Source organism: Cololabis saira, chromosome 15, assembly GCF_033807715.1.
Source record: "Cololabis saira isolate AMF1-May2022 chromosome 15, fColSai1.1, whole genome shotgun sequence".
NCBI lineage: Eukaryota > Metazoa > Chordata > Actinopteri > Beloniformes > Belonidae > Cololabis > Cololabis saira.
In genome coordinates, this window is record NC_084601.1 from 9,105,166 (window position 1) to 9,119,426 (window position 14,261).

General features: G+C 42.1%; 1 protein-coding gene across 1 annotated transcript in view; it reads left to right on the forward strand.

Annotated features, from left to right (window-relative positions):
- csmd3b (CUB and Sushi multiple domains 3b) overlaps positions 1–14,261 on the forward strand; it is a 470,660-nt gene that overhangs the window by 360,414 nt on the left and 95,985 nt on the right. Inside the window, exons 26-31 of the mRNA XM_061742392.1 lie at positions 3,441–3,567; positions 5,525–5,727; positions 7,570–7,761; positions 8,057–8,195; positions 10,053–10,240; positions 12,948–13,066. Coding sequence (XP_061598376.1) covers positions 3,441–3,567; positions 5,525–5,727; positions 7,570–7,761; positions 8,057–8,195; positions 10,053–10,240; positions 12,948–13,066 — 968 coding nt within the window. The remainder of the gene's footprint in view (positions 1–3,440; positions 3,568–5,524; positions 5,728–7,569; positions 7,762–8,056; positions 8,196–10,052; positions 10,241–12,947; positions 13,067–14,261) is intronic.

Here is a 14,261-nt window from a genome sequence, read left to right on the forward strand (position 1 = left end):
AGGCAGACTTCTTCCGTCATTATTTCTTCACTCAGCAAAATGCAGATGCAGGTCGCAACCCTGAACCCTGAATATTGAAAAGTGAAAATGAGTGAAAACCCTGTGCATTCAAATGTGGTCTGACTTAGCTTCAGAGTGAGATAATGCAAACACAAAAATCTGCTGCAGGAAATGCACTTTGAAAGTATATAAACGGGTATAAAAATAAAATGAGAAAACTTTTCACTTTTGAATATTATTTTTGAAATAGAGTATCTTTTTTTTCTTTGTCCAGTTTTAAGGTAGCACACAAACTCATAAAATACTCCCACTATACGATACAACACAAACAGACTTTCTGATTCATGTTCATATTTTCAAAAGTCTTCCACAGGAGTTCGTGCCCACGCTCATCACTATTCATGGACATACAGACTTGTTCACTTTTATTCGTGTCTGTCTTAGTCCATGAAGGGTTAAGCAATCAATCCTTTTGTAAGATCTGTCTCATAAACTGAATTTTATCGATTTTGATTTTAGTGCTGACTAATCTATCAAAACAAAGGCCATAATATACCAATAAAAGACTGTGGGAAGCAAGTCACCTTTGAGTATTGACACATTTTTAAGTATTTATGTATAACATCATTGCCTTGTTTGAATTAATTATCCAAGGCTTCAAACTGATGGAAGGAAATTATTGCACTACAATCCCAATATCGATCAATTATGGTCTTTCACTGACTTTGCAATCATTTCAGGCCTTCACAACTCTCCCTCTCTCTTGAAGCTTGTGTCCTCTTTCAACTTGTGTGCCAACTCGAGGATTTTACTCTGTATTGTTGCTTTTCTTCTGGACTGAGATCCCTGCTGTTGTTCCTGGGATCTGCTGGAACTGCTCTTCTGGCTTGGAGGTCATAGCTCCAAATGCTCCAACTACCACTGGCACTGTTGGCTTCATTTCCACATCTGTTTCATGTTTTGCATTAACTATTGGTATTTTTCCACTTGTTCGTGTTCCTTCTCCTGCTGCTGCTCTGGGATTTCTATCACTGCACCTTTTCTTCTGGAGTTTGTCGACCACCACACTCATCGTGAAGATGGGACTTCCATCCCATACTCAGTAAATGTTCCTGTACACGACCCCAGCTACTCAGCTCTGGCGCTCCACGTATACCTTACCTAGCAGGATCTTGTGATTTTGTGCTGGATTGTCTCCGAGGGGATCTTCTTTCTAATCTGCAGCCGGTGTCTGGGCTTGTTTGGCAGAACCTGGCCTGCTCAAGGCCTGTTTTTGTGCTGCTATAACTAATGCCTCAGTGGTTTCCTTCAAACCAGCGTTATCCAGCCACTGATGAGTCTTCTCAATGTCAGCCACTTCTTCAGCCCGTTGAACTTAAATGCCGTGCATTGGCTTCTTTTCCCTCATGGTTTCTCCTCTTTCATCTTTGTCTTGACTGGGTAAAGAACACATTCACTTAACAGTTCATCCTTTGGAGCCATCATCTGGATGTATTTCTGGATCTTTATTTCATCCTGGATTGCACTAATCCTCGGTCTCCCTCTCTCCACATTGTATTGAGTCTCATGGTCTTGGACTTGGGGTTATGTCCATATATATGCATTGTGCAGATTTTTCTTGTCTTTACATTAACACATTTCATCTCCTCCTGTGGCCAGGCTACTACACCAGCAGGGTACCTGATCATATGTGTCCATGGCCTGGGCTTTGCTCTACCCATTCAGCTGGCTCCTCAGTTTCTCTTATTCTCTTCAGGTGCTTGACTGTGGCCAACTTCCTTGAAACCTCCTTGTTGTTGCCATTTGCTTTATATTTGTAACTGTCCTAAACATGAAGCCCTCTAGTAGTTGAACCCTTCAATTGTGATCGTTTTGCCCCTCTTTATCAATTGAGCGTATTTATCCGGCTCAAATGATACTCCAATGTCCCAGCTGTATATCCTGGTGAGGTCGATGAGTGAGTTGATTTCTTTCTCATTCTTGGCATAACGCTGGGTGTCTTCCATGTGGAGGATGTGCCTGATGATCACTCTAGGCTTATGATCCTGCAGGCCTATGTAGATCAGCAGTAGGGTCAAGCATCTCCTTGGTATCAACCACCCTCGAAAGTAACTTGTGTGCTTGTCTTTGAGTTGCCCTCTACAGTTGTCACAACAGTTCCATCGGTTTCTTGATGAAGGCTCTCAGTTCCCCCGAGTTGAGTTCTGGAGGAAAGGTTTCTTTGATCATGAAACAGGTTGTTTGGTAGCAACCTCGTCTTTGGTATTCCAAATCTGTAAGGCTGGATATTCTGAGGTCGAATATTAACTGCTCGTAGGGTGAGATGCAATTTTCTCTCAAAGCTTCGTAAAGGGGTGCAGAAATCATGTTGTGCAAACATGTGTGCTCACTTCTACCTGCTACATCTGCACTGGAGCTGCAACTGGTTTTAAGACTTTTTCTCTTTGCCGTTTGATTCTTGACGCTTTATCGAGTTGTTGGTCTCATTGAAGATAGTGAAGATGTCAGCAAAGCATGTTCTTTTTATTTCAAATGCATCAGTCAGCTGTTTGTACAGAGTTGCAGAAGCACTCTTAAGAATTCTTCTATTTCCTGCAGTTCCATAAAACTTGCAAGCACTTCTGCTCTCACGTCAACTCTGCAACGCGTGGAAGCTAAAAGGGCATAACTGACCAGTTTTCTAAAGACCCTTTTTCTCTGCTTCTCAACTTTCTGATTTTGGATTCAGCTTAATAAGTCCCTCTCTATTCTTACTATTAATAATGAAAGACTCATAACACCACTGCCTAAAATTCTCTCACAGCAATGACACACTGTGACCTCACCTAACCGCCAGACTTAATATTATATTTCTTCTTCTTCTTATTACTCCGTCTTTCCTTCTTTACCCCTTTGGTTCTTTCCTTTCTGCCTTTGTGTTGCCAACTTTTCCTGTGTTTTCTCTCCATCCCAACACATTATATTGCTCCTATTACCCAAGATAATGTATTCTAGTGATGAAGGAGCCAGAGGGAGGAGGAACTTGGAGAGGCAGGAAAAGTGTAGAGGCAATGGAGACTGAAAATATATAACTGAGAGAGACAAAGCTAGAAGGGGGAATTATTTTGGTTATACAAAAGTGATGATTTCTTTAGAGAGGAGTGCAGGATCAGCACTTTTCCTTCCTCCTTCCTCATCGTTTCTCTTCCATTTGTCTCTTCATCTTCTCTTGGTGAGAGAGGGAGAAAGAGGGAGACAGAGCAATACGCTCTGATTGCCTTGATAAACAACTACCAGAGACAGATAAATGTTGGACTCGTCACACCTCACTGACTCATCAATAAGTGATTTATGGTGCTTTATTTATGGATCTGGTGCAGCAGTTTGTGTTTATTTATTATTATTATTATTTACATTTAGCAGTATGAAATGTGTCTGATGTGTGTTTGTGATACCTGCAGCGGAGTGCGGTGGACGTTTTAAGGGCGAGTCTTCAGGGCGGATTCTCTCCCCTGGATACCCGTTTCCTTATGACAACAACCTTCGCTGCACGTGGGCCATCGAGATGGATTCAGGAAACATTGTGAGGTAAAGTTGACCTCCATATGTCTTATTACATGTAAAAAAAAAAAAAAACAACATTGGTCCTCCTAAATCCACAAACACTGTTGCAAGTAAAATAGCTCATGTTAAATCCCATGCTAGAAACCTGGGGGTTTTACTTGATTCAGGGCTCTGTCTTGACAAACAGATAAACTATATGTGTTAACCCTTGTACTGTCTTCGGGTCAAAATGACCTAATTCTCCTGTCCTTCTTTCCTCCTGCTCTCTCCTTCCTTCTCCCTTCCTCTTTTCTCTTCTTCTTACTTTACTCCCTTCCTTCCATCTTTCCTTCCTTCCTTCCTTCCTTCCTTCCTTCCTTCCTTCCTTCCTTCCTTCCTTCCTTCCTTCCTTCCTTCCTTCCTTCCTTCCTTCCTTCCTTCTTTCCTTCCTTCCTTCCCTCTTTTCTCCATTCCTTCCTTCTTTTCTCTCTTCCTTCCTTCTTTCATCCCTTCTTTCCTTCCTTCCTTCGTTTCTCCCTTCCTTCCTTTTTTCCTCCCTTCCTTCCTTCTTTTTTCCCTTTCTCCCTTCCTTCCTCCCTTATTTCCTTCTTTTCTCCTTCCTTCTTTCTTTTCTCCCTTCCTTCCTTCTTTCCTCCCTTCCTTCATTCTTTTTTCCCTTTCTTCCTTCTTTCCTCCCTTCTTTCCTTCCTTCCTTCTTTTCTCCCTTCCTTCCTTCTTTCCTCCCTTCCTTCTTTTCTCCCTTCCTTCCTTCTTTTATTTCTTCCTTCTTCCCTTCCTTCCTTCTTTTCTTTCTTTCTTCCTTCCTTCTTTTCTTTCTTCCTTCTTCCCTTCCTTCCCTCTTTTCTTCCTTCCTTCCTTCCTTTCGTCCTTCCTTCTTCCCTTCCTTCTTTTCTTCCTCCCTTCTTCCCTTCCTCCTTCCTTGACCCGAAGACAGCACAAGGGTTAAAAACAGTTTTTATCAGCTACGTATCATCTTCCACCTTAAATTGTTTATAACCTATAATAACAAGGAAAAAGTAATACACACATTCATTACATCTCGCTTGGATTACTGCAATTCCCTTTACCTCGGCCTCCCCCAGTCTTTATTAACACGCCTGCAGTCGGGCCAAAATGCTGCGGGAAGACTGCTGACTGGTACGAGGAAGCATGCACATATCACCCCTGTCTTGGCTTCCCAGCACTGGCTCCCCCATTAATTGTAGAATTAAGTTTAAAGTTTTACTTATGGTTTTTAAGGTTCTAAATGGGCAGGCCCCTGCTTACAGTATATCACTGACTTTCTTCAGTTCAAGTCAGCCACCATATGCCTGAGGTCGTCTAGTCCAGGAAACTGAAAGGTGATAGGGCCTTTGCTGTGGCTGCTCCCCGACTGTGGAACCAGTTACCCTCAGACATTGGATGTGCCCCCACTATTTCCACCTTTAAGTCTAGATTAAAAACTCACCTCTATTCACTAGCTTTCCCAGTCCCCTAATCCTGTCATTTCTTGCATTTGTGTTTTTAGGTCAAATTTGTGATTCATTTGTTGTCACTGAATGTTCTTTCTTTCTTTTGTTTCAATTATTATTATCATGTACAGCACTTTGGTCAGTAATATCTCTGTTTTAAATGTACTTTATAAATAAATGTTACTTACTCATTGACTTATCAACAATCTTATTGTGTCAACTAAACATCTATTTTTTTTGTCATACTTAAAAATCACTAATGCTTATATAAATAATTTTTAGTTAATGTCCCTCTCATTAAGTTTTTGATGGACTCATAAAGTCTTACGAAGATGTGAAAGATATGAAAGTAAATGTATGTTAATTTTCAGCACCAGAAGAGATGTCTCTCCCAAATGACATGTATATATGAACAGTATGAATGTATGAAAGCCTGGTATTTTTTATGGAACAAAACTACTGTAAAGTTCCAACAGGATGTATTAGGTAAAGTTTTGATGAAGCAATAATCTTGTTTTTTCTAATTACAGCCTCCAGTTCTTGGCCTTTGACACAGAAGCCAGCCACGACATGCTGCGGGTTTGGGACGGTCCACCGGAGAACGAGATGTCCTTGGCCGAGCTGAGCGGCTCTCTGCTCCCCGAGGGAATCCACTCCACGCTCAACAGAGTCACGGTTCAGTTTGAGACGGACTTTTACATCAGCAAGTCAGGATTTGCCATTCAGTTCTCCAGTAAGTGACGCTCACAAACACTGATAAAGTAAAATGAGTTATGACACTTTATCACTCCTGAGCCCTGCTTTAATAAATATGTTTTTATGTATAACTTGCATCGCTAACATCAACAGATTCATTAAGAATATATAAATGTATATTGAAAGTTAATTTACAGATGTTATCACAAAACTACAAGTGAATCAAATGTTCTCTTATCTAAAGAAAACTTTAATTAGCCAACCAAAAATGTACTTTACACTTCTAGCTATTATACTACAATTTACTCAGATCAATATTCACAACAGCACAAACGCTTCTGCAGATACCTTGATGAAATAGATGCCAAAAGCACCAAGGTACCAGTAGAAACTACTCTGTAAAATAGCTATTACCTCTGTAAAATTGTGACCGTATAATTTTCCACAGTAAAAGATATGCTGGTGACGTAGTTGTTGTGCGTTACAAGCTGCCTGAATCTTTATTTCTAGATATGTAAATGAGGCCATGATGGTGGACCGGTGGTCAGTACAGCTACAAGGTTCCCGGCTCAAGCCTGTGTGCACTTTGCATTATGTGGGTTTCCTCCCACAGTCCATGTTAGTTTAACTGGTGTTTCTAAATCGATCCGTGGAATGCAGGTGTTTGTCCGTATGAGGCCCTGCGATTGGCTCTGGCTGTCCGAGGTGTACCCCTAGCATTTGCCCAAAGACAGTTGGCATAGAATCTCAGGCCACGTTTCCACATAGCCAGGTATTTACAAAAATGGATATTTCCCCCTCTACATTTTTAAAAATACCATCATTTACACAAACCTGCATAAATACGGTGTTAAGGTGCTATGAGCAGCCAAACCTACAGGGGGCAGTGTAACGAGAAGATAAAGTCATGCTAGCCAATCAGAATCCTGGAAAAACATCAACAAATGACACGAGTAACTTCCAGTTACTTCCAAGATGAACGAGAGTCTTTCGTTTGGAGTGACAGAGAAGTGGAGTTACTTTTAAGTGTAACTTTAGAATATAAAACAGGTAAAATACAAGAAATACAAAAATTATTGACAGTGGCCAAAAAAATTGTAAACACAGGTCGCACACATGACGCTGCACTGCAAAAACTCAAAATCTTAGCAGGAATATTTGTCTTATTTCTAGTTTAAATTTCTCATTTTTAGTCCAAAAATCTCATTACACTTAAAACAAGAGTCATCACCAGATAAAGTCTTGTTTTAATTGTAATGAGATTTTTTTGACTAAAAATGAAACATTTTAACTAGAAATAAGACAAATATGCTTGTTAAGATTTTGAGTTTTTGCAGTGTGGTGACGTTTCTGTGGCATAATGTGACGTTCTGAAGCCTAAATGTCCGTTTCCCTCTGTTTACAAGGAAACGTGAAGACAGAGATTTTTGCAAATCTCTACTTTGGCCGCAGTTTTCAGAAATTATCATTTTTGGTGACTTCGAGCTTCGTTTTTGTGTAAACAAACGGCCAGAACGCATGAAAACGCCACCGTTTTTGCTACGTGTAAACTGGGCCTTAGTGTATCCTGGTGAGCCCGAGTACAAGTACGGGAGACAAAATAATGTATGGCGCAACATCACAATAATTGTTTTTATTTGGATGCATTCCGTGGATGGTTTAAAAAATTAAAAAAAGATTTAAAAAATGAATTTCTGAAAAAAAAAGAAATTTCTGTCGTCATTTTATAGCAGAGTATCAAAAATTGCTACTGCAACTTGTGGTGTTTTCAGATAAGGCGAAGCCGGAACCTTGATGCATCAGCGACTCTTCATGTGACCGTACTTTGAGCAATTGCTCTGCCTTTTCCTCCTCCCCTCCCTGTCTTCTGTGCACTTAGGCTCCATAGCTACAGCCTGCAGGGACCCAGGTGTTCCGATGAATGGCAGTCGGAGCGGAGACGGCCGTGAGCCGGGGGATTCGGTGTCCTTTCAGTGTGACCCCGGATACGAGCTCCAGGGGGACGACAAAATAACCTGCATTCAAGTGGATAACAGATACTACTGGCAGCCCAGCCCGCCCGTCTGCATAGGTGAAACGTTCGGCTTCTCTGTGGGGGTAGAAGATGGATGTCCCGCATACACGACTTATTTATGCTCTGCCCCTAATTCAAGGACACATTTGTTAGTAATTTATAGGAGGGCTTGATAGTAGAGATAATAATCATTTCCACACATTTCCACACCGCTGCCTCTCAGGGGTTGATATTTCCCAAACAATGATGTTGTATGATTATAAATGTGTTCAGCTTGGGAGAATATTTGACATTTATGATATTGTTATGATATTAAAATATATGAATACCTCCCCTTGTGTCCTCATTGTAGCTCCATGTGGAGGAAACCTGACTGGCTCCAACGGATTTATACTCTCTCCTAATTACCCGCATCCCTACCCTCACTCCAAGGACTGCGACTGGCTCATTGCTGTCAACTCGGACTACGTCCTGTCCCTCGCCTTCATCAGGTAACCTGCAACACACGGGTAACACGTGTGCTTTTACAATGAGATAGATCATTAAAGGGGACCTATTATGAAAAACACGTTTTTTCTTGTTTTAACATATATAAAGTGGTCTCCCCTCACCCTGCCAGCACAGGGGAGACAAAATACCATGAAATTCTGCAGGGTCTCTGACCCCCACCTTACAGAGTCCCCCAGTGTCACGTGACCTTTTTTTGAGCCATTCTGAATCTGCGCCTATGGTGACGTCACCATAGGCGCTTATTTCCATAGGTTCAGCCTCCGCTGCTGAAACCACGCCCACAACCAGCTCTCTACACAGGCTGGAGCGGTTCATCCTTGAGCCAGTCGGACGCGGCGCCGCGGCGGAGCGGATCCGGGTTAAATCATCCAGGTTCCCGGTGGTTTGGGAGCTGGGTCCTCGGGGGTCTGTCCCAGGCTGGACCAGCTTCACACTCCGAGATTTTAACCCAAATCTGTCGGTTTGATCACCGGAAACGGGCGATGCGCAGAGGATGCGCTCCGGAGCCGATCTGTGCGCCCGCCGCAGGGTTGCGGCGCCCGCCGCAGGGTTGCGGCGCCCGTCGCGCAGAATCCGCCGGGCAGATCCGGTTGAAATTCCGCTGGTCGGTCCCCGGGAGTCCCTGCTACCAGTCCAGGCCGGTTCCTGCGGTCCCGGCCAGTCGGAACCGGTCAGATTTCCCGGTTAAAGCCGCGGTGATGCGCGATGCGCCCCGGAGCCATGCTGGGCGCCCGGCGTGACTCCGGGGCCAGCGTTCAGCATCCGCCGGGTAGATCCGGCTTAAATAGTGCATAAATGTTATTTATATACAACTCATATTTTATTTTTTTAACAATAAAGTTGCCATTTGTGTAAATTCAGTGTTGTATTTATTTACAGGCTCGGGCTGCTCTGGCGGAGCGAGGTTTATGCTCCTCCCCTGCTACACGTCATTCAGGGAGCCAATCAGCACAGAGCCTCATTATCATACCCCCCCTTCCCTAAAAATGAGGCGCAGAAAAAGAGGTTAGAAGCGGTAAAACTAGTGACAGGGCCCACAGGCTGGATTTCTGATTTATGTAGAAAAAACAAGCTTTAGATTGTTTTTAAGACATTCAAGGCCTGTTTAAAATATACATTAAATGCCATAATAGGTCTCCTTTAAGTGAAACGGAGGAAAATAAAAAGGTAAAATACGGAGAGTTGTAAAGAGGAACTCTACAGAATCAACTGGAATCAGTTCAGTTTGCACTAAAGTGTTCAACCAACTCAGATGCTGATAATTAACTGAATCGTTGACGATGAGTGTTAATGAGTGGTATTTTTTAAGTTACCTTGTCCAACCAGAAACTACAGCTAAAACAAAACAATAGAAGTTTGCCAATCCTCATGTTTATGCTTGTTTCTCCTTTGGGGACGTTTGAAAACCACGTCGAACCACGCACCAGTTTTCTCTTCATTTTCTTTTTCTTTTAATATCTCTTTATTTCACAATAATTTTCACAATTCACATTTTCACATTCACAATTTCTGATTTTACCCACATTCCTACCCACCCCATAATTGCCCAGGGGGAAAAAAACAAACAAAAAAAAAATAATCATATGTTAAGGGAGAACAAAATTAAATAAATAAATATATATATATAAAAAATAATTAAAACATTTAATTTGTTTTTCTCTTCATTTTAATTATTACTATGTGCTACGATGATCGGGAAATCTATACGTCTCAGTATAAATAACCAAAACCGTCTGTGATATCCCAGCGGACACTTAGTAGCTAACCTTGGTTGTGACGCTTTATTTTCTCTCATTGTTTGTTTCCCAGCCCTCATGCTTATCTTTGTGTGTCTCTAGTTTCAACATTGAGCCAAACTATGACTTCCTGTACATCTACGACGGTCCGGACAGCAACAGTCCTCTCATCGGCAGCTTCCAGGACAGCAAACTCCCAGAGAGGATAGAGAGCAGTTCCAACAGCATGCTTTTAGCTTTCCGCAGCGACGGCTCTGTTTCCTACACCGGCTTTCACCTGGAGTACAAAGGTAAAGACCTGGCCACCGTCGCCTGGGATGTAATGGAACACCGGCACTCGGAAATACTTTTTACAAAAGGTAGACTCCAAAAAAGAGAGAGAGAATTAGGATGGACAAGAGATAAAAAAAAAGGTTTCATGATGGGAGATTCATTCAAAGAACTCCAGTCAAATGATAAGTATTACAAGACTGTAAACAATGTTCAATAAACACTTGGCACTCTGCGACTCTAAAGCTAACAACGGGTATACACTCGAGGAATTTCATGAGAGTTAATGAAAATAAAAGTAAAAGAAAAGTCTTTCTTTTCCAAACTGCACCTGGTTTGTCTTTTCACCGCCGTCCTCCGTCGTCCTCATGAAACTGATCTGAGCTCATATGAAGTTAAGGTTAACCTGGAAAGATGAACTTGACAAGGGGGAGACTGCACCAACCCCTCACATCTCTGCAAAACCTGATCCTGCAATGCTTCTCTGCTTTGAGCTTTGCTTCACAGGATGTAATCATTCAGCGACGAAGACGCTCACGTCATCGTCATTATACTGTAGTTGCCTTTATAGATGTTGTGTGAACATATCTTAATACAATCTGTATGCATTTGGTCTATCAGTATCTGTTACTTCAGCTCAGGGGCGGATCTAGGATGTCAGGAGATCTGGGGCTTAGCTACCCCTTTTAAACACACCTGGTATGCCCAAATTGTGGGAGATTTCTCTCCACTTTTGTCCCTTCTTATTGAGTTCACAATAGGTCTGCAGTCTTGTATCCCACAGCTCCTCACAGACTCACAGCCAAAATTATTTTTTCTTCCATCTTGATCGTCTCTGATCTACAACCCGCAAGTTTTTTTTCACCCTCCACCACCTTCTCTCCTATTGGATGCGCAGGGATGTCGTCATAGCGTGGCACGGTGAAATTAAAAAATGTTCAATTCGGGCGCAGGCAGGCGTGGTGAAAACCCCGCGGCAGGCGTCACGGCAGGCGCCCTCTCGCCCGCCGCCGAGCTCGGTGGCAGAGCGGTCCTTTGTTTTTTCAGATCTGGGGCTTTTGGAAAAACGTTCGGGGCTTGAGCCCAAGTAGCCACTCCCTAGATCCGCCTCTGCTTCAGCTAAGTAGCAAAAGGTGAGAGAAATAACATCCCAACAGAGGAAGACACTTCCAAGGATGCGCGGGAAAAAGCAGAAGTCAATAATGACTAACTCTGATCATCTGGCTCTCGGGAAGCGCTGCGTTAAAAACGGCTCTGAGAGCTGTTTGTTTTGAAATCTTTCCAATGTTCCTTTAAACATGTGATAGAAAAGGTGCAGGAGCATCCAGCTCATCAAGTAAATCCCTCCAAGTATTCATTTCATCAGTTTACCAGGAGACTGTCCAGCGTATGTGTGGCCGTCACTCGTGCCAGGTTTCATGAGCACAACGCAGCACGTGCAGCTTGCAATAATGCAAGCAAAAAAACAAAAACAACAGTGAACAATATGTACAAGCTTAGCAGCAATATGTGCTGACACCCGGATAAACAGTTTTTCTGAGAAGAGCTTCCGTATTTCAACAAATCAATCCCAAACCACTTTGCGCCCGTACTGCAATAAGATGGCTCGGCAGGAAACACGTCCGGCCCGTTAGTTTCAAAACCTTCCAGCTGATAAAAAACAAACAAAAACATGAGGAAGGAGACCCCGAAAGAGTTGAGCCGAGATTTAAGAGTCTGTCAAAGTGAAATGGTGAAAACTTTCTTTAAAAATACAAGAAGGAAAGATTGAAGTGGCCTCCACGCGGGGAGGCTCTTATCGACCTTTGTTTATCGCACCAAACACGCTCTCAGCGCTCATGCTTCTCCAGAACTCAAGCTATTCATCTTTTCATTTCCCAAATGTTTTCTAAAAGAATTGATAGAACCCAGTGGTAAACATGCTTCTGTCCCAGTTTTTGTGATGAGTTTCTGCTACCAATGTTATTTTCAAAAACAATTCTGCTGCAATACTTCTCTCAATCTGAGCTCCTGATTGTCTACGTACATGTGCTCTGATTTCTCTTCACTGTGCGGGTCAATCAAGTGCAAAGAGTTTCATTCTTTTTGTTTACACTTAGGACTTTCTTTCAGTTTCTGGGAAAAACATTTGTAAATGAAAATATGGGAAGTTGTTTTTGTTTTGTTTTTTTTTACCTCTTTGTAACCGTAAGGTGATGAAAAAATGTAAATGCTCTGCTTGAAGTGATTGCATCAGGGGCTTGGCTGTTTTTCATGAGCAACCCTGATCTTTTCACAGTTAACAAGACTGATTGTGTCTAGTTGCTCCTCATCAAAAGTTTTATTAATATTCTAATTGTGTATGCAGGAGATTCTTTCCCATTAGTGTCGTAACGTACCGATTTGATCCGGCAGGTGTCTGAAAGTTTGACCAGAGTCGATACCGGCTCTGTGTGAACTATCTGAAGATGATGCAGCCGGCTGATAATCTTTCATAAGAGAGGCTCAGGCATAAAGTGCTCAACTTTGTCACATACAAAAGCTGGAGAATTAAGTTATCATTCTTACGCAGTCTTGGCAAACGGAGCTAAGTAAAACCGACCGTTAGAAAGGCCAACACTCCGCCTGCCTCGTTGAATTATTGGAAAGACTCAGTTATTATTCATCTGTCTTATTACTCATGTGTTCCTGTCGCTTGGTCTCTGCTTCACCCTCTCCAACTATCTTGTTCTCTTTCTGTCTGCTCAGCTAAGCTGAGGGAATCCTGTTTCGACCCCGGGGTGGTTCTCAACGGGACCAGGCTGGGATCCGACTATAAACTGGGCTCTACGGTCACCTTCTACTGTGAGGCAGGATACGTATTGCAGGTACAAACACCTAAAAGACAATACGCCAGCATTTCAGGAATTGGCGCACTGCAAAAACTCGAAATATCTTATATCTTAATGATTTTTCTTTTAGGTTGACTATTTTACACCAGTCCAGGGACAGCAGATGCAAAATAGCCTTTTTGGCTAATTCTGGCATATTTTACATGTGTCTAAATGTATTATTAATGTGCATTGTCCCTGATAACTAAACCTTTAAATAAATAAATAAATAAAATCTTACCAGGAATATTTGTCTTATTTCTAGTTAAAATGTCTCATTTTTAGTCAAAAAATCTCATTACACTTCGAGTCATTACCAGAAAAATAACTTGTTATTTGACAATTTTCACCTGTTTCAAGTAAATTTTCACTTGAAATAAGTAGGAAAATCTGCCAGTGGGACAAGATTTATCTTCTCATTACAAGCAAAAAAATCTTGTTCCACTGGCAGATTTTTCTACTTATTTTAAGTGAAAATCTACCTGAAACAGGTGAAAATGTATGTTTTTTCCAGCGGTGAGTCTTGTTTTAAGTGCAATGAGATTTTTCTGACGAAAAAATGAGACATTTTAACTAGAAATAAGACAAATATTCCTGGTAAGATTTTGAGTTTTTGCAGTATTCGTCATCGATCCCAGAGGTTTCTGACGGTAGCGTTCTGTACGCTGTGTCCCCCTCTGTTGTAGCGTAGCAAAGTCACAGTAGTTGAGTTGCTACACCAGGCCCTAAGTGACAAAATAAAGTAATAAGTAAAGTGTGTGTATGCAGATAAATACAATAACTAAAGTGGTGATGGCGCAAGGCGTCTGCCAAACCCTTTTGTAACTTGGGTCAACGGTTTGATTTGGCAGACGCCACCGGCTAATGTGATCGCCAGCTGCCTTCGGCTTTGTGTGCAGTCATCAGATGATGATTACTCTGACACCAGGAAAGAGGTTTTCACATTGATTGTAGAGTACGTGCTGGTTGGCTGACAGACGTCACTGACTTACCTGGAAACGGGGCTGCTGCAGACAAACACTACACCCAGGTAGCGGTGGTCCAGTTTCCTTCATTTATCCCACTACTACTACTACTGTCATTTAGCAGACGCTTTTATCCAAAGCGACTTACATCTGAGAGAACACAAGCACAAAATCACATAGTATATCTCACAATGATATGATTCAATCTCATTTGATGTAGCGGTAGT